The sequence below is a fragment of the Apus apus genome, chromosome W, assembly GCF_020740795.1.
Source record: "Apus apus isolate bApuApu2 chromosome W, bApuApu2.pri.cur, whole genome shotgun sequence".
NCBI classification, from domain to species: domain Eukaryota; kingdom Metazoa; phylum Chordata; class Aves; order Apodiformes; family Apodidae; genus Apus; species Apus apus.
Genome location: NC_067311.1, coordinates 2803104 through 2828971, shown reverse-complemented (window position 1 = coordinate 2828971; position 25868 = coordinate 2803104). Strand labels below are relative to the sequence as shown.

The 25868-nt window shown below is 46.1% G+C and overlaps 1 protein-coding gene across 4 annotated transcripts in view; it reads right to left on the bottom strand.

Annotated features, from left to right (window-relative positions):
• The window catches only part of LOC127395165 (E3 ubiquitin-protein ligase UHRF2-like), a 159513-nt gene that overhangs the window by 61093 nt on the left and 72552 nt on the right, over positions 1-25868 (bottom strand). For all 4 annotated transcript variants that reach the window (XM_051641665.1, XM_051641668.1, XM_051641666.1 and 1 more), the window contains one exon: positions 21991-22209. In XM_051641665.1, the coding sequence (XP_051497625.1) occupies positions 21991-22209 (219 nt within the window). The remainder of the gene's footprint in view (positions 1-21990; positions 22210-25868) is intronic.

Below are 25868 nucleotides of genomic sequence, written 5' to 3'. Positions count from 1 at the left end.
ATACGTTGGTTATCAATTGCACTTTAGATGTGCACTTAGCCTCTATGGTAAAGGAAGACCTATGGGGATGTCCCACTGAGGCCCAGTGGCACCCACTAGTCAAAAAAGGGTCCTGATCCACTCAGAGCCCATTTATTGTCAATAGGCGCTTGCTTTACAGGTGCCCTCATATCTGGGTAGTTAAAAATCCCCCTAAGCCTGTGCAAAAGGGCCCTGACCCAAAGCAGCTTGAAGCACAGAAAGACTATTTGTCCCTGGGCATTCCTGAAAAGGCAATCCTCATGTTGGTAGAAATGGGTGGCAAGGTGTGCAAGCCTCATATTGGGAATGGGAGCATGCTTTTTTTTTAGGGCCAGTTCTGCTAATTTTTTAAGAATTTTATCAATGATCTGGATGCAGGAGTTGAATGCACCATTAGCAAGTTTGCTGATGATACTAAAATGTGAGGTGCTGTTGACTTTCTTGAGGGACAAGAGGCCTTGAAGAGGGATTGTGGGGAACGCCCTATCTTCTTTACCCCACATAAGACTAAACAAAAGATGCCTTTTAAGCCAGCAAAACAGGAGTGACGCCTTCACTCAAGGACAGAATGAGCAGGCCTCTTGCCCTGCGAGATAGGTGCATAGCAAAGGAACAACATAAAGGTTATGATGACTGGCAGAAGAAAAAACAATAGATTAAAATGTAAATATACATGGCCAATGGTGATTGGCTAATTCAGACAGTGGTACCTTTTGGAACAATGGTCTTTGGTCTATAAAAAAGAAGAAAGAGAAAAATCTGCGGGGTTTTTAGGACTCTGCTCGCCCTCTCTGCCTGCTTTGGACAGACCCCGCTGCAGCACCTGGACCTGCTTGGACGCCACTCCCGCGCTCGGAGGAACGGAGAGAAAGGGGGGCGCTGCCTGTGCTCGCTCCGCGGGGGTCGTGCCCGCTCCCTGGAACTCTGCCTGCCTAGCCCGGACTGAATCGGACCAAAGAAGCCAGCCCAGCCTGCGTCTGCCACTTGCCACGGGACCGGAGCCTTGCCTGCCAGTAGCAGGAAGGGGTCACCCCGGTTACTGGGACGCCGGCCCCCTTGCAGATCTCCAATTGAGCCTGCCAGCACTTCTGACGATCAAATTAAGGAAGGAAGGTAAATATACAGACACATACACACACACACACATACTTTTACTTTCTTACAGGGCTCAACTCCTACCCTTTCACTCCATTGGTTTACACCTCTCCTGAACCTTGATCCCTTAGTGTGTATTATCCCTTAATAAACTGATTAATTTACAAACTAAACATTGGTCTCAGTAACAATTTCTGAGCGTGGTGGGGGGGTACTTTAATCTACCCTCTAAGAAACGATCCCACACTCAGGGCTCATTTATAAACCTCTCCACATTGGGGGGGGGGAGGAAGTCGCGAAAATATCCTGACAGCCGGTAGCTCTTGGTACCGGCCCGCGACAGGGATCTAGATAGATTGGAGCATTGGGCAATGACTAATGGGATGAAATTTAACAAGTTCAAATGCTAGATTTTGCACCTAGGATGGAGTAACACTGAACACAAGTATAAATAAATAAGAGGGCTCTTTTGGGGGCTTTTCAAAGCCTGGAAAGCGGCTAGCCTGTGCAGGGGACCAGCAGCTTGTGGGAGGGCTGCTGAGGCGGCGTGGGCAGAGCCAGCACCACCGGCAGCCACCCCCAATCTCATAAAAGGCTGCCCAGGGAGCATAGAGCGTGGCATGTCAGCCAGGGTGCGATGAGGCAGTTAGTGCGGGGAGGGCGCTGAAAGCCTGCCAACTCGGCCAGGAATCAATGGTAAGTACTCGATGGAAGAGCTCTGCACCCAACAGCTCTGATGCAGCTTCCTAAATGGAGCTCTCGTGGGGACATGCTGTCACCCAGGCATCGGGCTGTAGGGTGTCCCCTGCTCTTACACTGGTGTCGGATGACAGCGGTGAGCACGCCTGTGGGAGGTGTGTCCAGATAGAAGAACTACTCTGCTTAGTGATGGAGCTCAGGGAGGAGGCAAGCAGGTTGAGGGCCATCAGGGAATGTGAGAGAGAGAGAGGGGCTTGGAGTTGCACCCTGCATCCCATGATAGAAACCCAGCAGGCAGACAGAGCCCCTGCTGCAGAGAACTCCCTGTCCTCTCTCTGCCTGACTGAATGTGGCAGCTTGGAGGACAGGGGGCAATGGCAAGAAGTTCCTGCCTGGTGCAACAGGTGCTGCAGGTGTGTCTGCCCAGTGAAACCCCACCTTCCCAGGTGCTGTTACATAACAGGTAGAGTGCTCTGCAAGGGGAAATGGACAATGGTGAGAATTATAGTTCTTCCAGCTTGGAGGTGTTGTCGAGGTCTAGTTGGACCACTCGCCGCATCAAAACCTCCTCAGTTAAGAGTAAAAGATGGGTCATTGTCATGGGTGACTTGCTTCTGAAGGGAGCAGAAGGCCCAATATGCAGACTGGACCTGCTACATAGGGAAGTCTTCTGCCTCCCTGGAGGCCAGATTAATGATGTAAAGAAGCTTCCTTCCCTAGTACGGCCCTCAGATTATTGGCCCCTTTTGATCTTTCAAGTAGTCAGTGATGAAGTAGTGAGAAGAAGACCAAGGGCAATGAAGAAAGATTTCATGGCCTTAGGATGACTGATCAAGGGATTGGGTGCACAAGTCACATCCTCCTCTATCCTTCCAGTTGTGGGGAATGATGAGGGGGTAAACAGGAAGAGCCAGTAGATCAATGCCTCCAAGACTGGTGCTACTGGCAGGACTTGGGGTTCTTTAGCCATGACTTGATTTACAAGCTTGATTTACAAGACACCAGGCCTGCTGGCAATGGACAGGAAAAGCTTATATCGCAAGGGTTCTAGGACAAGAGTTAGCAGGGCTCATTGAGAGAGGTTTAAAGTAGATTTGAAGGGGGATGGGGATGTAACTGGGCTTGCTAGAGAGGCACCTGGGAGTAGTAGCTCAGCACTTGAGGGGCAGGGTGCTACTATTTTTGAGAACCAGAAGGCCTACCACGCCCAAGGGTGAAAACTACATTCTGAACTCCCCCTCTGAAATGCTTATACACCAATGCACGCAGCATGGGAAATAAACAGGAAGAGCTGGACATCTGTGTGCAGTCGCACAGCTATGCTCTCATTGCAGTTACTGAGATGTGGTGGGATAGCTTGAATGACTGGAATGCTGTCATGGATGGCTATGTCCTTTTGAGGAAATATAGGCCAGCAAGGCGAGGTGGTGGAGTTGCTCTTTATGTGGGAGAGTAACTGGAATGTATTGAGCTCTCCCTGAGGGCAGATGAAGAGCAAGTTGAAGGGCAGGCTAATATGAGACACACTGTTGTGGGTGTTTATTACAGGCCACCTGATCAGGATGGGGAAGTTGATGACACCTTCTACAGACTGTTGAGAGTTGTCTCATAAGAGCTAAGTAAATGGAGAGAATCACATCCCTTGACCTGCTGGCCACACTTCTTATGATGCAGCCTAGGACACGGTTGGCTTTCTGGACTGCAAGCGAACAGTGTTGGCTCATGTTGAGCTTCTTGTCCACCATCACTCCAAGTCCATCTCTGGGCTGCTTTCGATCCATTCTTCACCCAGTGTGGGAAACTGTTCTTTTCTTCCCCACATAAGTCTAAACAAAATGACTTTTAAGCCAGAGAAGGACTCTCCTGATTATCCCCAGCTAACGGACTAAAACAGAATTGCTTCTCAAGGACAATTGAACCCAAAACAACAGCTGTGGTCCGGGACAGAAAGGATGGGCGACAAGCCATCCTGTGCCCCTGGCAGTCACCGCCCTAACGTGGGGCTCATGGATGCTCATTGGCTCCGGACAGTGACACTGACTGGACAGGTGGGTCAGGGGGTATAAAAGGTGGCGAGGGCAGCAGGTGGGCCCTTCCCTCCTCCCTGAGGCTCGTTCGGACGCTTTCTGCGTGGGACACCCCCCTGCTGCGGACACTGGTGCTGGGACCCTGCCTGCCTGCCTGCCCCGGGTCCAGCCTGAGCCTCAGCGCCGAGCGTGCCGGGGTCTCGAGCCCTGGGGTCGGGGCCGGAGCCCCCTCCCAGTGTTGCTGCCGCTTGAGAGGAAACCAACGGGCGCTGCACCCGCTGCCGAGAGGCTGCCTCTCCGACACCACGGACCTGCCGTCCTGCCTTCCCGCCACCGGCCAACGCTGGACAAGGCGCCGGAGGGTAACATCACCTCACACACACACACACACACACACACACACACACACACACACTCCTTTCCTCATACTTGCACACACAGCGCGACCTCTTAAGGAGGACTGGCGTCGGGTTTCCTTCCCTCCTCCCCTCCTCCCTTTGGTCCTTAATCCTCTCCCTTAAAAGCACCTTTGCATTGCCTCCCTAAAGGACACTTTCTCACCACATACATATTGATATCCCTGGTAGCCATTCACACCTGCATTGTCCTTAAACATCATCCCTCGGTTTGTGTTAACCCTTAATAAACCAATTAGTTCGTGGAGCAAACCTTGGCTTTAGAGGCAATTTCTGAGCGTGGTGGAGTGGGGGGTGCTTTCTAACTGCCACCCTGAAATACAGTCCCGCGGTGGCCGTTGCTCCGTGAGAGGCAGCGCCGCGTGTGCCCCTCGGGCTCATTCACAAACCCCTCCACATCGGGAGGGGGAGTCGCAAAAGTATCCTGACAGCCGGTAGCCCCCTGGTACCGGCTCGCGACACCCAGCTTGTATTTGTTCTTGGAATTGCCCCGACCCAGGTGCAGGACCTTGCACTGGGCCTTGTTGAACTTCATGCAGTTTGCACGAGCCCACTTCTCAAGCCTGTCAAGGTCCCTCTGAATGGCATCCCTTCCTTCCAACATGTCGACCTCACCACACACTTTAGTGTTGTCCTGGTTTCATTTGGTGGGTTTTTTGGTAGCAGGGGAAGGGCGCCAGGAGTGGCTCTGCTAAGAAGCTGAGAAGATCCCCCTGCTCCAAACCCAGCCAAGGAGCCATTAGAGGGACAATAGAGGTGCCTCAGCAATTGACATACAGAAGAACGGATATAACACCTGAGCAGAGAAGCACTTGAGGGAGAAAAGCTGTGCTGGAGGAGGAGACCAGTGCTGCTGGTGGAGGGTGGTGCTGGTGGTTGGTGAGGAAGGAGGGGAAGAAGGTGCCCTAGCAGAAGATTCCCTGCAACTCATGGTGAGATGGCAGGCTGTCCCTCTACACTCTATGGAGGAACGTGGTGGAACATTCCCTGAAGGTGCCAGGAGGGGTGAACTTGGCCACCAGACTTGGATTTTGTGGCCAGTGGTTTTGCTGCCAGTGGACTCTGATTATACAGCTGTGGAACACCCCGGTGCCAGGGGAGTTGGCTGTTCCCAAAGCAGCCTGTGACTCTGTGAGAAGCCCACGCTGGAGCAGCTTGCTCCCGACCTCATGGGAAGGACTCATGAAGGAGAGGTTCATGGAGGACTCTATCCCATGGGAGGGACCCCGTGGGGAAGCTGGGAAGGACTGTAAGGAATCCTTCTTCCTGAGCAAGATGACGTGGCAAGAACCACCAGCCTGTGAACTGACTCTAAACTCCATCCCCCCTGTGCCGCTGGGGGGAAGGAGGGAGAGAAACCGGGAACAAAGTAATTTGGGTCCAGGGAAGAAGGGAGAGGTGGGGATAACATATGCAAGCACTGCTCTTTGTGTTGTCTGTGTCCTGTGTGTGTTTGCTTAGTGTGAAATTAAATTATTATTTTTTCCCCAAGTGCAGTCTGTTTTGCCTGGGACCTTAATCGGTGAAGAACCCTCCTTGTCCTTTGTCTCGACCTATGAGCTTTGTCCTCCTCATGCCAGTGTTTGTGTGTGTGGGGGAGTTGAGCGAGCAGCCATGTGGCTGTTTTACTTTATTGTCATGTTGGGCCCAAACCACGACAAGTGTCATCGGCAAACTTGCTGAGGGTGCACTCAATGCCACTGTCCATGTCGCTGACAAAGCTGTTAAGTAGCACTGGTCCAAGTGCTGACCCTTGAGGAACACCACTCATCACAGGTCTCCATCTGGACATCAAGCCATTGATCACCACTCTTTCAGTGTGACCAGTCAGCCAGTTCCTTACCCAACGAGTGGCCCATCCATTGAATCCATGCTGTTCCAGTTTTGATACCAGGATGTCATGCGGGACAGTGTTGAAAGCTTTGCACAGGTCCAGATAGATACATCGGTTGCTCTTCCTTTGTCAATCGATGCTGTGACCCAACTGTAGAAGGCCACCAAATTAGTCAGGCAGGATTTGCCCTTGGTGAAGCTGTGTTGGCTGTCACCAATCACCCCTTTGCTCTCCATGTGCCTTAGCAGAGCCTTCAGGAGGATCTGCTCCATGATCTTGCCGGGCACAGAGGTGAGACTGACTGGTCTATTGTTCCCTGGTCTTCCTTTTTCTTCTTCTTGAAAATGGGAGTTGTTTCCCCTTTTCCAGTCAGTGGGAATTTCTCCAGACTGCCAAGACTTTTCAAATATGATGGACAGAGGCTTTGCACCTTCATGGGCCGGTTTCTTCAGGAGCCATGGATGAATCCCATCAGGTCCCTTCAGGTCCTTTAGATGATCATGAACCTGCTCTTCTACTACAGTGGGGTGATCTTCCTTTTTCCAGTCCATGTATTTGCCTTCTCTAACTTTTATGGTGTGACCAGAGCCCTTGCAGGTGAAGACTGAGGCAAAAATTCATTGAGTACCTCAGCCTTTTCTACATCCTGCATGACCAGGTCTCCAGTTACCTTCTGGAATGGGCCCACATTTTCCTTGTCTTCGTCTTATCCCTGACATACCTGTAGAAGCTTTTCTTGTTACCCATGGGAAGATCAAGTTCAGGATCATGGGTAGTATGCACAAAACAATAAGTAGGATTGCAACCTTGGACTTCAGGAGGGTTAACATTTACCTCAACGTAAGAAGCTCCTGGAGAGAGTCCAGACAAGGGCCATGAAGATGATCCAAGGGCTGAAGCACCTCTCCTACCAAGACAGGCTGAGAGAGTTATGGCTGTTCAGTCAGAGAAGAGGAGGCTCTGGGGTGTCTTGGTTTGAGCCAGGATGAAGCCAATTTTCCTTTTACTGATTTTTTTCCTTCAGTAAGCTTTCTTTTAACTAGCACCAGAGTGTTCCAACTCAGACTGATAATGGTGGAATGTTTTTCTAACTATAATCAGTAAAAAGGGAAATTGGCTTTATCCTGGCTCAAACCAGGACATCGATATATCTACGTAAGCTCAGAGGAAGGTCAGAGATCACAGAAGACAACTTCCTTCCTGCTTCTTCACCCTTCTCTTCCGTCCGTGGTCGGCGTCCGGGGAGGACTCCATCCATCCATCACTGTAGACCTTTAGGCTTAAGCTCTCCTGACCATCATAACTCTCCGCTTTCTCCAGCAGCAGTCCAGAATATTTCAAGACTGTTCCTAGCTCAGGAGAGTGAAGTGGGAGTTGCTGGGGGTGTATATAATTGTATATATTTTCTTATATCATTAGTGTTTAATTAAAGCTGTGTAGTTTAGTTTTCAATCCAGCCAAGTCTCTCTCTTTTTCTCTCTCTCTCCTTCCCTACCTGGGTGGGATGGGGAGGGGATCGAGAGCATTGTTGTCGAACCAGAGTCAAACGGTGACATGGGGGTCCTTATAGCGGCCTTCCAGTACCTGAAGGGGGCCTACAGGAAAGCTGGAGAGGGACTTTTTACAAGGGCATGTAGCAATAGGACGAAGGGTAATGATTTTAAATGAAGAGGTTAGATTTAGGTTAGACATCAGGAAGAAATTCTTTAGTGTGAGGGTGGTGAGACACTGGAACAGGTTGCCCAGGAAGTTGTGGCTGCCCCCTTCCTAGAAGTGTTCAAGACCAGGTTGGATGGGCTTTGAGCAACCTGGTCTAGTGTCCTTGCCCATGCAGGGGGGTTGGAACTAGATGCCTTCCAACTCAAACCATTCTATGATTCTATGATCCCTGGAAAGATGATGGAACAGCTCATTCTGGGTATCCCCTCAAAGCATGTGTAGGAAAATAAGGTTATCAGAAGTAGTCAACACAGATTCACTGAGGGGCAGTTGTGTCTGACTAATCTAATGGCCTTCTACAGTGGCATGACTGGATGGATAGATGAGGGGAGGGCAGCAATGCTTGACTTCAGCAAGGCTTTCAACAAGCTTAGGAAGTGTGGGTTAGATTAATGGACAATGGGGTGGACTGAGAACTGGCTGAAAGATAGAGCTCAGAGGGATGTGATTAGTGGCACAGAGTCTAGTTGGAGGCCTGTGGAAAACCTAAGTCTGTCTGTCTCTAATGGACTTAGTTGTTTATACCTATAAGAGACACTGCACCGATTTCAAGGACACCCTCAAGGACATTACAGTTCAGTGACTGACAGTGTATAGACATAACAGTTGCAACTTTGTTGCTGAGGATGGTCTGAGGAGCAGTGATTGGACCATAACTGCACAGAGACAGAAAATGTTTGGTTAATAATAACCAGTCACTGAATGGACTGAAAATGGACCGGTCCTGGACTAAGGTTCAGTCAAAAAATAATTATAAAAGGGACTGCAGGAGCAGACTTAGGTGCGGTTCATAAGGGCAGCACGACTGGAGAACGGAGCAGGATTCTTGAAAGAGCTGACATCACTAAAAGAGCTGAACTGAGAAATCGCTTTTAAATCCCTTCGTTTCTTGCCTGCTTGCTGCCTGCCACCAGTTCACCAGTCAGCTAGTGTCCCAGCTGCCCGCCACCCTGAGCCGGCTTGCTGCAGCCTGCTTGCCTGTCTGCCTGATGCTTCCCACTGCTGCTGCCTGCCTGTTGTGTGCCGCTTCCTGCCACTCCTGCCTGCCCATCTAACACGTGTCATCACCACCAGCCATAGCAGGTTGCCACATCATCACCTGCAGCCAGAGAACCCGGAACTACATTCTCATCAATCACCAGATCTCGCGGACACATAAATGCGGCTAATCGGTTTCATACTTGCTTTCTGCAGTATTCTGTTCCTGGGGGAAAGAAACGCGGTCCTCTTACAAGTACGCACAGTGTCAACTGAGGGTGCGTCGGGCATTAACTCCTCACCTCCCAAGTTGGTTCTTTGTTTTCTAACTTAAACCCTTTTCCTATTCTGGGCAACTCCTCTGCCGGGAGTGTGCCAGTATAAACTAAACATTCTCACAGTTGCATTCTCAATTCCCCTCTTGTTTTAAACCCTCTATTCTGAATATATTTTCCTGTGTATTTGATTCAAAATAAATTGTAGAGGGCCTTTTTAGCGAGCAGTGGAATGTGAGCAATCCAGCCTTTACTGTAAACACCTGGGCCTCACCAAGGCCGTTGCCATGGATACCAACTGAAGAAGTGAGCAGCAAGTAAACAACTTCCGGATGTGCCAAAGAAGGAAGTGAGGCAGAGAGTCATGACTGCACATGTGTGTGCTAGGAACCAATCACTCTTTAGGTCGTGGCAGGCTTTATGAGAATTGACCAATGACAAGAGCGGTTTCAGTTGCGTGTACACAGCAAGGGGCTATATAAGAAAGTTTGGCGCGCAGAATAAATTGTCAGTCAGCCATTAAATCAAATTTATTCTAGTGTGTCTGTCCATGAATCCTCCCACAATAAATCGTGTTAATTCTTTAAATATATCACAGTATCCAGGCTTTAATTTTGGCATTTAGTGTAATTAAGAGAGTTGTCACACGGTAACACCCAACACATCCAAGTTGGCTCCAATTTGGAGTGGACCCATGTGAATGCTTTGGTCCTAATTGCTCTGCTTGTGTTACTGGAAGGCCAGTAATCACAACCAGGGCTGGTGTCAGAAAACCTGATAATTAAAGGGGCGTGTCTCAATTAACTTATGGCCACCCATTTTAACTCCACCACAGCACGGTCTGAATAATTGGCTCTGCCCAGATCATGACATATTTAATTGGTGTCAGAGGTGGGATACCATGCTCAACACCTACTTTGCCTCTGTCTTTAGCAGTGGAACTAGCTGTTCCATAGATACACAGACACATGAGCTAGGAGACAGAGAGGGGGTGCAGAATGAGGTCATCACAATTAAAGAGGAAGTGGTCAGAGATCTACTACACCACTTAGATGCACACAAGTCTGTGGGACCAGATGGGTGACATCCTAGGGTGCTGAAAGAGTTGGCAGATGTGATCGCCAAGCCACTTTCCATTATTTACCTGAAGTCCTGGCTAACTGGGGAGGTCCCAATGGACTGGAAGGTAGCAAATATAACACCCATCTATAAGAAAGGCAGAAAGGAGGATCCAGGAAACTATAGACCTGTCAGTCTGACCTCAGTACCAGGGAAGGTCATGGAGCAGATCATCTTGAGTGTTATTAGAAGCCATATAGAGGACAACCAGGGGATCAGGCCCAGTCAGCATGGGCTTATGAAAGGCAGGTCCTGCCTTACGAACCTGATCTCCTTCTATGACCTGATGACCCAACTATTGGATGAGGGAAAGGCTGTGGATATTGTCTATCTGGACCTCCAAAAAGCATTTGACACGGTTCCCCATAGAACTCTCATTAAAAAGCTGGCTGCTCATGGCCTGGATGAGCATACAATATGTTGGATCAAGCACTGGCTGGACAGCAAGGCCCAAAGAGTGGTGATCAATGGAGTCAAATCCAGCTGGCGACTGGTCACAAGTGGTGTTCCTCAGGGGTCAGTGATGGGACTGTTTCTGTTTAACATCTTTATTGATTATCTTGATAAGGACATAGAGTGTATTATCAGTAAGTTCACAGATGACACCAAGCTAGGCGAGAGTGTTGATCTGCATGAGGATAGGGAGGCTCTACAGAGAGACTTGGATAGTTGGGCTAATGTTAATGGTATGGGCTTCAACAAGGCCAAGTGCCGGGTCCTACACTTGGGCCACAACAACCCCATGCAACCCTACAGGCTTGAGGAAGTGTGGCTGGAAAGCTGTCTGGCAGAAAAGGACCTGGAGGTTCTAATTGACAAGCGGCTGAATATGAGCCAGCAGTGTGCCCAGGTGACCAAGAAAGCCAATGGCATCCTGGCTTGTATTAGAAATAGTGTGACCAGCAGAAGTAGAGAGGTGATTGTCCCCCTGTACTCAGCACTGGTGAGGCCACACCTGGAGTATTGTGTCCAGTTTTGGGTGCCTCAGTTCAAGAGATATCAAGATGCTGGAGCGAGTACAGAGGAGGGCAACGAAGCTGGTGAAGGGCCTAGAGAATAAATCTTATGAAGAATGCTTGAAGGAGCTGGGAATGTTTAGTTTGAGGAAGAGGAGGCTGAGGGGAGACCTCATCAGTCTCTACAACTACCTGAAAGGACATCATCGAAAGGTTGGTGCTGGTCTCTTTTCACAGGTAATCAGTGACAAAACAAGAGGGAATGGTTTCAAGCTAGGTAGGTTTAGATTGGACATTAGGAAAAATGAGAGTGGTTAGACACTGGAATAGGCTGCCCAGGGAGGTGGTTGAGTCACCATCCCTGGATGTGTTTAAGAGTCATTTGGATGTGGTGTTGGTAGATATGGTTTAGGGTTTAGGGGAGAACTTTGTAGAGTAGGGATGATGGTTGGACTCGGTGATCCCAAGGGTCTTTTCCAACCTGAATAGTTCTATGATTCTATGATTCTATATTACAACTCCTAATTACCAGCCAAAATTTTTAAATTAGCCCAGTTCGCCATGATTTGTGCGAGTGCCTTTTGTGCAGAATCGGGGAATGCTCAGGGTAATGGAAGCTGATCACCCTTTCCTTTTAAGGAAGAGTTTAAGTCTTGCCCTTTTGTGCAACCTTTCTATGACTTCCTTAAAAAACATAAATACACCCCTTCAAGTGATTATTATAATTTGATAAAGAAGTCCTATAATAAGAATGATTTGGCCTGAATTTGTTGTGACTTAGAATACCTCCAATCTGGACCTATATTATTCAAAAAACAGAAATAAAAAAACCTCAGATTGGACTATTTTATTGCTAAAGCCTTTTGACCTTGGCTACTATCATTTGGCAGGAGAAGGAGGATTTAAAAAGTAAAGTTGAGAGGGTTAATAAAAACAACACAACTCCATCCACTCTACCCCTGGAGGAGGAATTTGGAGAGTTTATATATTTTGAGTCCTGTTCAGAGGAAGAAGGAATTGAGAAAGCAATAGAAAAAACAGAAGCCCCTGATATTGACTCCCAGTCAAATAGTGACATGTATACAACTGAGGAGGAAGAGAAACTTATACCACACGAACCACCCAAGAGGCATGTTCATTTTAACACCAGGCAAGTCAAGAACCATTCCAAACCCAGACGTATCATCACATGACACCAGCAGTAATCAATTAAAACAGGAGATACTGGCCCTCAAACATAACATACCTAAGTTAGAAGGATTAATTCACTCCTGTGTTAACACTGGAAAATGAGAAATAAAGCGCATGGGGAGCAAACTTAAACATTTAGCCACTATAGTAATGAGCTCTTCTGGTTGTCCAAGCTCAGAGGATGACCACTCCCCTCATCACATATTCCACCCAGTTTTGCACACTGACTACCATGTTGATGGCAATTCACAAAGGAGGGGCCATTTAACCCATAAAGAGACACCATACACCCCAATTGAACTGGCCAATTTAAAGAAACGATTCTCCGTCTGCCCTCTGAAACAGATACTGAATATGTTATTCAAGTATCTGCGAGTGGGGGTGATGGAATTATGTTATCGGAATGAGAGGGACCTGGTATCCTATTAACAAAGGGCAACTATGAGTCACCATGGACCCTTACCCAAAGGGCAGCCTATAATATAGGATTAATTGACCCCATGTCACAGGGTGAACCTTTCATTCTGAAAGGGAATATTTCCAAATTAATGGAAAATATACATAAAGCTCCTGTTATTCAGATGATTTATGAGCGAGAATTAATTCGAGGCCAAGATTCCCCATTAATGCTCACCATTGATCCTGAGCAAATGGATGCCTTGATTAGGGGCTTACCAGGTGAATTAAAGAATTTGGCAATACAAATTAAAGGTAAATTAGAAAATACTGACACAGAAGTAAATCCATATACCTGGGCAGATTTAGCTAAGACCTTAACAGAGTATGGCTACAAATATGGTGTCCCAGAATTCGATTACACGAAGGGACCTTCCATCAAACAAATTACTCACACTGTGGAACACACTCATCCCACATATGTAGTTGTGGCTGCCAGACCACCATGCCAACCTTCCCAAAATGGAGAGGGACGAGGTGATCGGGCTGTCACTAATAGAAATCAAAACAGCACAAGAAATCCTCAATGCTCCACAGGTGCTTTGCTGAGAAATGAAAATCGGCAGGGACCTTTTGCAAGGTTTAAGGAGGAAGCCAAGTGGAAGGGAATCCCACCCATACTGTTAAGCCGGAACTACTCCTATAATCATTTAAAGGACTTAATTGAGAATTGACCTACACGGGCTGATACTAGGAATACAAATAGCAATTCGGGAAACTAAGTAGCCCTCCCTCTGTAAATAAAAGAAAGCCAAAACAAAGTCAGAGGGAGGAAAAAGGAGAAAATCAGAATGCAGTCAATTTGACTGAAAACCTGGATCAACCATGGGAAGCCATTCCAGGGAATCAAAATTATTTGCAACACAAATCAGACTCCAAATTAATAAAACCTCCTAAAGATTGGCAAAATGTACTGAGGTTAACACAAAATTCCAAGGGAGACTTGGAGATCACTTGTGCTGTTGGTCCAAATCGTCATCCTGTCACATTTGTGGTGGACACTGGAGCCCAAATCTCCACATTAAAGAAAGATGAGACTAAAAGATGTGGCATTGATTCGTCCCTAAAACCTATGCTAGTAAGTGGGGCTTTTGGCTGCCCTACCTTACAGAAAACTGCCTTTCTCTCAAATTACCAGGCTAAGACTTGAAATTAAATTATTGGAACAGGCTCCTATACTCCCACAAAGCAGGATCACAAATATTAAACAATATCTGATTCCCACTGTGGCTAGGGAAGGAATAAAGGAAGTGATCAAGGATTTAAAACAAAAAGGAATTATTGTTAGTACTCACTCTCCATATAATTCGCCCATATGGCCATTGAGAAAACCAAATGGAGATTAACTATTGACTTCAGATGCCTAAATGCCAACACTGAACCTTTAACTGCAGCAGTACCTAATTTGGCCAAGCTAATTCTGGAAATTCAGGAACGAGCTCACCCTATCGTGGCTGCTTTTGACCTCAAAGATATGTTTTTCATGATATCCATACATCCCACCGATCAGAAGTTTGCCTTTACTTCGGGTGACAATTAGTACACTTTCACTCGCCTCCCACAGGGCTATAAGCATTCTCCAACCCTGGCTCATCACGCTCTAGTGGTGGAGCTAGAGTCAATCCCATCCATTAAAAACAACAAGAACGTAAAAATTTATCAATACATAGATTATATACTAATTGGCGGTACCAGTGAGCCTGAGGTAAAGAAAGTTAATGAAGAAATCATACAGCACCTTTCTCAATTGGGCATAGAGATACCAGTAGATAAACAACCTCCTTCTAATGAAGTTGAATTTCTTGGAACAGGGCACTTAAACTGCTGTTATTTTAAATTCAAATCTATCAAACCTTAGACCTATTGCACCCTACAGATCCTATCATAATAAAGTGGGGTTTTGCAGTCCATGCTTTTTCTTATCACTTTCGGCAGCGAGGACCTGATGGGAGTACCAGGCCAATAGGTTTTTATTCTCAGTCCTTCAAAGATTCGGAGCAAAGGTATTCTGTTTGGGAAAAAGGACTACTTGCTGTAAGTACTGCCTTGAAAGAAATTAGCAAAATTATAATAAACCAAAATGTCATAATCAGAGGACCTTTTAAAGTAATTTATCAGTTCATATCAGGAAGAGCTCCTCTGGAAGGCGTCACAAAAAAGTACCACCCGCAAGTGGTTTTCTCAAATAGAATACTATGCAAATTTATTAAATTTAGAAGAAGGATCTGAGAAACACCTTACTATACAAGAGCATATTAACCCAGAAGCTAAAGATGAGAATGATTTGACCATGAAAACACCTTCTCCCATGAAAGAAGCTCCAGAATACAACTCAGATCTCAAACACGTATGGTTTACTGATGCTGCTTCTATGAGAGAAGGTAAACTCTGGAGGTTTAAGTCTGCTGCTATAAATCCTAATACTGGAGAACAGATTGTCAACTATGGAGAAGGCAGTGCTCAAGTGGGAGAGCTTGACGCCGTTTTTAATGTAATTAAAAGGGTACAAGATGTCAATGACCCAGTTTACATCTATACTGATTCTTATGCTGTGTACAAGGGGTGCATGGAATGGATTACATACTGGAAAGAGAACAATTGAGAGGTAAATGGTTTGCCAGTATGGGAAAAGGAGGTGTAGCAACAGATTTATGATATAGCTTCTAACCACACTAATCTCCATGTCAGGTGGGTACCATCCCATCAATCAAATTTTAAAAATTAAGCCGCCAGGCTAAACAATCAGGCAGATGAATTTGGGAAGCTCTTGATTTAGGTGAAAACAGTGAATGGGGCAAACTCCTTGAGTGGCTGCACTGCAAGCAGGGCCATTTGGGAAGTTTGGACCTTTATAGAGAGGCACAGTCTCGAGGCTGGCCTATCACCAGAGAGCAATGCAAAACTTTAATTTCAGCCTGTGATTTATGTAAAATAAGGATGGGACAGTGTTAAAGTCATCCAAGACCTCAGTATCCTGACTACCAGAACCTGAGGAGTCCTCGCAATTAGCAAGTTCCCCACATTTATCACCTAAGTGAGACAGGGTGGCACCAGTTCTCTCCTTTCCCTGCTTTCTTAACCCTTCAATTTCTCGCTGCAACCCTTCAATTCTTTGCTGCAACTTTATATTCTCTTGCTGCAACCCTTCAATCTCTTGCTGCAACTCTTCGGGTTTTTGCTGCAACCCTTCAATTCTTTGCTGCAACTCTTTATTCTCTCGCTGTAACCCTTCAGTTCTTTGCTGTAATCCCTCCTTTGCTTGCTGCACCACCATGGCCAGGATAAAGAAATTTCGGGCATTGATGAAATCAAGCCCGTGTTTCTTAATCTCCTTTTTAAGCTCTTTAGACAGAGGAGTACCATCTTCCAAAGTCATGATGTAATTTGCGAGTCTACTGAGGTCTCCCCCCATGTAGGCATCGTAAATCACTTTGTACTGCTCCCTCTGTATAGCGTACCCGCGCCTCTTAAGGTGCTCCCAGAAGGGACGCACAAATGCACATTTCTGCAATTCCTCCTCAAAACTAGAGGGAGATGAAAATGGCACCTCCTGAACTTCATTGCTTTCCTCACTAATCTCATTTTCTACATTTTCTGCACCAGCACTTACAGCATCTGCATCACCTATATCCCCCTTGGTAGCCATTTTCTTTTACATAATTAATTAATTAAATAATTTTCTTTTTTTTTTTTTTTTTTACTAGTCAAGCAATTTCAGAGTGTGGGGGGCTTCTAACGACCCCCGTTATCCCACTTCTGACACCAGATGTCGCAAGCCGGTACTGGGGGGCTACCGGCTGTCAGGATACGTTTGCGACTCCCCCTCTCAATGTGGAGGGGTTTGTGAATGAGCCCGAGGGTCACACGCGGCGCTGCCTCTCACGGAGCAACGGCCACCGCGGGACCGTATTTCCGGGTGGTAGCTAGAAAGCACCCCTCCACCCCACCACGCTCAGAAATTGCCTCTAAAGCCAAGATTTACTCCACAAACTAATAGGTTTATTAAGGGTTAACACAAACCGAGGGATGATGTTTAGGGACAATGCAGGTGTGAATGGCTACCAGGGATATCAATATGTATGTGGTGAGAAAGTGTCCTTTAGGGAGGCAATGCAAAGGTGCTTTTAAGGGAGAGGATTAAGGACCAAAGGGAGGAGGGAGGAGGGAAGGAAACCCTACGCCGGTCCTCCTTAAGAGGTCGCTGGTCCTCCTTAAGAGGTCGCGCTGTGTGTGCGAGTATGAGGAAAGGAGTGTGTGTGTGTGTGTGTGTGTGTGAGGTGATGTTACCCTCCGGCGGCTTGTCCAGCGTCGGCTTGTCCAGCGTCGGTCGGTGGCCGGAAGGCAGGACGGCAGGTCTGTGGTGTCGGAGGGGCAGCCTCTCGGCAGCGGGTGCAGCGCCCGTCGGTTTCCTCTCAAGCGGCAGCAACACGGGGAGGGGGCTCCGGCCCTGACCCCAGGGCTCGGGACCCCGGCACGCTCGGCGCTGAGGCTCAGGCTGGACCCGGGGCAGGCAGGCAGGCAGGGTCCCAGCACCAGTGTCCGCAGCAGGGGGGTGTCCCACGCAGAAAGCATCCGAACGAGCCTCAGGGAGGAGGGAAGGGCCCACCTGCTGCCCTCGTCACCTTTTATACCCCCTGACCCACCTGTCCAGTCAGTGTCACTGTCCAGAGCCAATGAGCGTCCATGAGCCCCACTTTAAGGCGGTGACTGCCAGGGGCACAGGATGGCTTGTCGTCCATCCTTTCTGTCCCGGACCACAGCTGTTGTTTTGGGTTCCGTTGTCCTCGAGAAGCAAGTCTGTTTTAGTTCGTTAGCTGGGGATAATCAGGAGAGGCCTTCGCTGGCTTAAAAGGCATTTTGTTTAGACTTATGTGGGGAAGAAAAGAACAGTTTCCCACAGACAGTATCCCCTGACTAGAGAAAACCTGCACCTCTGTGATGACAAGAGACTCTGGGACACGTGGCATATAGACTATATAGGCCCTTTCAGAAGATCTCAGGGCAAGCAATATATCGTTGTTATGGTCAAAGTGCTTTCTGGACTCACATGTGCAGAATCATATAACAAAGCCACAGGAGAAAACACAGTCTATTTCCTTAAAAAGACATTTGGTGTTGTCCTGGTTTGAGCCAGGATGAAGCCATACACCCCTAAATAACAATACTTGGACTGCTGTGGACAAGGCAGGAAAGCAATACAAAATTAGTGTGAAATGGATCATTCATATTGAATAATTTGCTTCCCTTATTTCTAGGCTATCATGAACATCTGTTTCTTTCCCAATAGTCTAATGTTTGGTAATCATGTATCTATGGTATGTTCTTATGTTATTGTTACTTCTTTGAACTTTTAAAGGAACACCACCAATGACCGAAGGAAGAACTGACCACTTTTCTGGAGGACACTGTGAGGGGTGGATTGAGAACTGGCTGAAAGATAGACCTCAGAGGGATGTGATTAGTGGCACAGAGTCTAGTTGGAGGCCCATAACAAGTGGTGTTCCCCAGGGGTCAGTACTGGGTCCAGTCCTGTTCAATATCTTCATCAATGACCTGGATGAAGGGATAGAGAGTACCCTCAGCAAATTTGCTGATGACACAAAACTGGGAGGGGTGGCTGACACACCAGAGGGCTGTGCTGCCATCCAGCGTGACCTGGACAGGTTGGAGAGTTGGGTGGGGAAAAACCTTATGAAATACAACAAGGGCAAGTGTCAAGTGCTGCACCTAGGGAGGAATAACCCCATGTATCAGTACAGGTTAGGGGCTGACTTGCTGGAATGCATCTCTGGGGAAAAAAGACCTGGGAGTCCTGGTGACTGACCATGAGCCAGCAATGTGCCCTTGTGGCCAAGAAGGCCAACGGCATCCTGGGGTGCATTAAGAAGCGTGTGGCAATCAGGTCGAGGGAGGTTATCCTGCCTCTCTAGGGGCAGATGAGGCCTCACCTGGAGTACCGTGTGCAGTTCTGGGCTCCCCAGTTCAAGAAGGACAGGGAACTGCTGGAGAGGGCTACAAAGATGACTGGGGGACTAGAACATATCTCTTATGAGGAAAGGCTGAGGGACTTATCATAGAATCATAGAATGGTTAAGGTTGGAAGGGACCTTAAAGATCATTAGGTTCCAACCTCCCTGCTATGAGCAGGGACACCTCCCACTAAACCAGGCTGCACAAAGCCTCATCCAACCTGGCCTTGAACACCGCCAGGGAGAGGGCATCCACAACCTCCCTGGGCAACCTATTCCAGTGCCTTACTACCCTCATGGTGAAGAATTTCTTCCTGATGTCAAACCTGAATCTCCCCTTTTTCAGTTTAAAACCATTACCCCTTGACCTATCACTACCCTCTCTGATGAATAGCCCCTCCCCAGCTTTCCTGTAGGCCCCCTTCAGGTGCTGAAAGGCCGCTATAAGGTCTCCCCGGAGTCAGATTTGGGTATTTTTAGTCTGGAGAAGAGAAGATTGAGGGGAGTATCTTATCAATACTTATAAATCCTTACAGGGTGAGTGTCAGGAGGATGGGGCCAGTCTTTTTTTTCAGTGGTGCCCAGTGGCAGGACAAGAGGTAACGGACACAAACTTGAACACTGGAAGTTCCATCTAAACATGAGGAGGAACTTCTTTACTTTAAGGGTGGCAGAGCACTGGAACAGGCTGCCCAGAGCGGTTGTGGCGTCTTCATCTCTAGAGATATTCAAATGCCACCTGTATGCCATCCTGTGCAACCTTCTCGAGGTGAACCTGCTCTGGCAGGGGGGCTTGTACTAGATGATCTCCAGAGGTCCTTTCCAACCCCTAACGTTCTGTGAAATTGGGAGAGGAGTGGCTGGAGAGCAGCCCTGCAGAAAGGGATTGGGGGTGCTGGTCAGCAGTAGGCTCAGTAGGAGTCAGCAGTGTGCCCTGGCAGCCCAGAAGGCTAATTGCATATCCTGGCGTGCATCAAACACAGTATAAACAGCTCCTCAGAAGTGGTGATTATCCCACTATATTCAGCATTGATGCAGCCTCACCTTGAGTACTGTGTGCAGTTCTGGGCCCCACAATTTAAAAAGGATATTCAGGTTCTCAAATGCATCCAGGGGAGGGCAACAAAGCTGGTGAATGGGCTGGAAGGCATGTCCTATGAGGAGCGGCTGAGGATTCTGAGTTTGTCTATTTTGGAGAGAAGGAGGCTGAGGGGTGACCTCATTGCTCTCTACAGCTTCCTGAGGAGGGAACGTGAAGAGGGAGGTGCTGATCTCTTCTCCCTGGTATCTTTTGGTCAGCCTTGAAGTAGAGCCTTCTACTCTTTCCTTTCCACTTTCCTTGTCCTTTCTGATATTTATTAACTCCTCAGGGATTGCCCCCTTACACTTAAAGTTTTACAACCTATTCTTCATTATGTCCTTTGCAATGTTCCTTTCCTGAAGGATGTGCAGAATACATTACAGTTCAGCATTGGGTTTTTGGTATCTCTGCTGTTATCGACAGAGTCTGACCTTGAGGTACCAACCATTTTGTTCTCACTCCTCTCTCCTTTCCCTGTTCTGCAGCTACCAATGATCCCTCCAATTCACCTATTACAGAAGCCTTCCCTTTTGCCACCCTCATAAGCTCTTGTAGGGGCTACAGTGCAAGCGCATATTCCCCCTGCCAACGCTATCACCACAGCTCTTAATTACAGGGGTACTAGGACTAGATTTGCATGAAGGCATTCTGAAAAGAGTTAACTCAAATAACTACCTGCTGCTTGGCTTGTACCCTAGACAGGATGCATTTTGTTCTTTTCTTACAGAGTGCCTCCTTTGACATTCTGCTACTCTGAAGCAGAAATCCCAATTCCCCATGACTCTTGGTTCACTAAATTTTCAGGACAAATGGGAAAATCTGGATCATGGAATTTTAATATTGCCAGGTCCATGATCTACTCCATGGGTGACTGACAATGGGCTTGACAGGGAATGAAGGGGTGGTGATTGGTAGACACTGAAGCTTGCATCCCTGAGCCAGGTCTGTAATTTATGTGTGCAGGAAATTCCTTTAGAACCCTTTGATATGTGCCTTAATTCCCCTAGCATAGTCTGTAATTTATCAGTATACCCCAGTGAACTGAGTGAATACTTGTCTACGCCTGGAACAGCTATGTATCTTTATGATCTTAATATTCTTCTGTATATATTGACTCTACATATAACCATACTTTATGTTAGTAAATCTATGTGTCTGTTATTTTACACCCCTATCTGGATGTGATTTTTAACTATACTGCCCCAGTTATCAAGTACTGTCAACTAACTATACCCTCTACCACCACATCACCTTGGTGATGGTATGAATTCATCTCTGATTGAACGGGTTTTGCCCCATAAAGACTTACATTGACTATTGAAACAGGCAAAGGACCAGGCACAACAAATTTTAATAACTGCCCACTATGAGATTACAGAGATTAAACAAATACTGGAATGTGTTTAAAAGATAGTCAAATATAGTTGGTGGGAATCCCTTCTAGGATGGACTACCACAGCTATGGGGATGTCTCACTTAATTCCCCTAGTTTTTATACTTATTTTGAGTGGTTTCTTACTTGCTCTAGTCATCATATTATATATTTGTACTTGGCTTCTGGCTTGCATTATTTTGATGGTTTCTCAACACACCACCTTATTGACTGCCTTGATTCTAACCCTCCATGACAAAACTCCCCTCCACACCTGACATTCTTGGGTAGGTGGGAGGCATTGACATTGGTCTGCCACATGCTGCCATGACAAGATGACCACCCTTTCCCCCACCGAGTTGAGTAAGCAAGGCTGGAAAAGGGGCTAGTATTGCCTTATATGGTATTTCTGGGTCCCACGCACACCAAAGATGGAACCGGCATAGAGGGAGAAGCAGACACGAGATGTGATGATGGGTTAACAAGTCCAGATAGTGCTTCCATGACTCAACAATAAAAGAGTACAGTCTGATCAGGTGAGTATTGTCTCAGCATGCTCGTTGTGGTCTATTGAGAAATGACAGACTTGGGTAGGGGAATTAAGGCACATTTCAAAGGTTCTAAATGAATTTCCTTCACACATGAACCCCATACCTGGCTTAGCAGTGGAAATACAGTATGTTAATGTTAACCCAATGATGAGTAGCAAACTAAAATTTTAGGTTTTGTTTGCTTGTTTAAGAATGTAAATAGACTTTCCGTATTAGCCAAAGAAATCTTACCCCAGCAGAATTTTAGCATGAACCTCTTTGTTAGCCCTTGAAATTTCTCTCAGAGAGGTAATTTCTGCATCGAACCAGAATCCTCTTTCTTCTGGAGCCTCAACATTGTAGTTAACCATCACCACATCACCCACTTTTAGTTCACTCCACTTCAGAATGGTTCTTGCTCGTGGTCGAAGATTTCTGGTGTCCATTTCTACTATGCCATTCTCTGGATACCTTGAAAGGCAAAATCGGACAGAAATGAAAATTAGTACTCCCAAAGTAGTAAGAAATACGTTAAGGTCATCGTTTTTCAAAAGCACAATTTTCAAAATAACTTTTGGGAGCGTGAATGCTTAACTCTGTTTAAAAATTTGATCTAGTATGGTTTTTTCTAAATATTATATTAGTCTAAATGCAAACTAGTGACTTATCTCACAGTGGAAAAAGCATCCAGCAATCCAAAGGAAAAAAATATATCCATGAGCATTTGGTGATCTCTTTTTATAAGTTCAAGTTAAAGTTTCCACATAGGCACAGATGAAATTTATTGTCAGTAAAGTTAAAGGTCCAAATTAAGCAAACAGTGAAAAAGCAACAAAGATGAAAACACGAATCTTCAACACTGCTCAATTCTAGTTTAACTTGGCTTTCATACATTTGTTACATTTCCACCAACTTCAATAACAACATAGCTAAGACGATGTTAGCTCATTTAAGAAAAAAGTCAACCCTACAAACAGTGTGTATAAAAAAAATAAAATCTCATGATGAAGATTTCACGAGTCCACATTCCATTTAACAAGCTATGTTTAAAAAAATGGCTAACTGCAGAAACCCATAACCAAAATCAGGACTATTTCTAACACTTTCGAATAGAAATAGTAACTAATAGTTTTAAAGTGTTTTCTTTCTTCAGTTATAAAAATAAAACCCTATTACGTTAAATCAGAGAAGCATTACTTCAGGAGTTCACTTAATGAGATACAGCAAGAGTGGCAAAATTATAAGAAATAAAGAATAAGTAGAAGGAAAAAAAGACAGTGCACTAAAGGACAACTATGGGATTTTTTGTTTATTTGGGAGTTCTTGAGGTTTTTTGTTGTTTGGGGTTTTTTTTTTTTTTAACTAGAAATCTGATTATCCCCCCCATCCCAGCTTTGCTATGAATAATTTCCAGTGAGATCTATTCCCTTTTCAAGTTGAGACGCACTTGTTTAGGACAATTAAACTAGTGCTACTTGAATGGAATTGTATGATTAAAGAGCGCAAAAAACTATAAAGAGGTGCTTAAGGTTTTGGAGGTGCCAATTCTGATTAACAGCGCAGTCTTAAATTCTCTGTGTAAAGATATTTTGCAGTGACTGTAGAGGCTGCATAGACTCTCAATGTGCTGGTAAAACTGCAATGTTGTCCTGGTTTGAGCCAGGATGAAGCCAATTTTCCTTTTACTGATTTTTTTTTTTTTCTTCAGTGAGCTTTCTTTTAACTAGCAACATTCTGTTCTAGCTAGGCTGATAAGACAGTGGAATGTTTTTCTAACTGCTGGGGCTTCAAGGTCGCACCTTCACTCTGCCGGCTCAGACACTACAGGGAGATCTATGACCCCCCCCATAGGACCCCCCCCCCATATATCTACATAAGCTCAGAGGAAGGTCAGAGATCACAGAAGACAACTTCCTTCCTGCTTCTTCTTCCCTTCTTTCCTGTCCATGGCCGGCGACTGGGGAGAACTCCATCCATCCAGCACCGTCGACCTTTAGGCTCGAACTCTCCTGACCCTCATCACTCTCTGCTTTCTCCAGCAGCAGCTCCGGGATTTCTCAGAACTTTTCCAGCTCAGGGGAGTGTGGTGGGAGTTGCTGGGGGTGGGGGGAGGCGAGAAGCTCTTGCAAATACCTGAACAAATCTATATATAATTGTATATATTTTCTGATATCATTAGTGTTTAATTAAAGCTGTGTAGTTTAGTTTTCAATCCAGCCAAGTCTCTCTCTTTTTCTCTCTCTCCTTCCCTACCAGGGTGGGAGAGGGAGGGGATCGAGAGCATTGTTGTCGTAACTGAGTCAAACGGTGACAAATGTGGACACTGAAACTAACTGCAGGAAAAGGAATTTGAAGTTATACAAAGATAGAAATATACATTTTTCAATTAAAACAAGTTACTTAGAACAGAATAGAATAGTTCAGTTGGAAGGGACCCCCAAACCGACGGAGACTTCTTCAGCTTATCGAACCTGAGTTGCAGAGCAGACAGTGGGGTGTGAGCGGGAGGAAATCCCCTGCTTTACTTTTTCGACCAGGCAAGAGAATGCAGGTGTTTTCCCTGGGTTCCTGCCCTCTCGGTGCCCCATCTGGATATAAGGAAAACATTTTTTGTTCATGCGCTGCAAATGGTTTCCAAGGCCTAGGTGCCACACCACAGACAGGGTTTTCGGGGATTGTGGATTCTGAACTTCCATTCACCAGAAAAGGAGAGACAGAGGACTCTTCCTGGAGGTGAGTATGCGACTATGCGAGGGAAGTTGGGGTGGGGGGCGGACGGGCGCGCGCAACGGCAGCCTGCATCTCCTCGCATTCCCTGGCTCCCTTGTATTGAAGCTGCGCGGGAGTTTAGCGTCCTATTCCTTTTAGGTGCTGCAAACAGCTTTTTACAGAGAAGTATATCAGTTGTGGCTGATATCTCAAGAAGTACTTAATTTACACCTGGATTCCAATGGTATTGGCGACCAGTGGTTAAAAGTTTTTCTGTGAGTTGATACTTTCTCCCCATATCAGTGTGGGGCACATCTTCATCCAAATAGTTTCAGGCTGTATTTTTGCTGATGAAAGGTGTAACTTCTTTTAAGCTGCTTTACATAAATGAGGTATGGTCAGTGCTTAAGTATTAGGGAGAGGCATAAATATGACATGAGGGAGAAAAAGGAGTGTCGGATGTGTTGTATTTTTAGGGAGTTTGACTCTTAAGATGGGACTTCTTACTACAAATGAGCATAGCAATGCTAGCTTAAGCTGAGCAACATAAGATGGGGCAAGTTTTCTGTCCTATAACAGATGAAGCACATACCTGTATAAACAGAAACAATCATAAGAAATGACAGTTTGCTATCACCAAGAGATGATAATTCAGGACTAGAATGTGAACTTGCAATCTGAAATGTACTTAAAACCAAAAGAAAACAAATAGGGTTTGTGTCATGCTGACTGTATTTTGAGCAATCTTGTTACTGTTCCACAAGACAGATGTGAGCCAGGTTTTGTGAGGGCATGTTGAAGCAGATGGCTGCAGACAAACTTATGCTGTTTTGACGAAGCCAGATGCAAACAGCATTGGTCTTATAGTTGAATAACTTGTTTACTTTTGTGTTGTGTCTGAGTCAGCATATGTATGTGTTTATGTATATTGCTAAAGATCTCATCAGAGATGGGAGTGTTTAGAAGACTGATAAGTCAGTATAAAACAACATTTGACTAGGTTGACTTAAATTATCAACACATCTTGTGGTGATGTCTAACTTTTTACTTCTTATTACATATTCAAAACACTCAGTTCTTAACAATTGTAAAATACATATAAGTCAGTTGTGAGTATGCAGTACCATAAATTTGATAGCATGTAGTTAATCATCAGTGGTCTTGGTCACAAGGTGATCAGGCTCCCGAGCTCTGACATGGGAAACTGGAACAGAAATAGGTAGCTTCTCTGTCTTCCCCCCCTGCCCCATATTTCAGATCTCCTACTTCTGTGGGATGTTTGAGTTTCTAGACACACAGTTCTTAGCCTTTGGCCTCTGTCCCTGGACTACAAACTGCACAGTGCTGGGGAGGGGCAGCAGGGGCGGGGATTGCTTTCCCAGTAGTAGACACCTAATGATAAGCTCTGGTTCACACAGCTA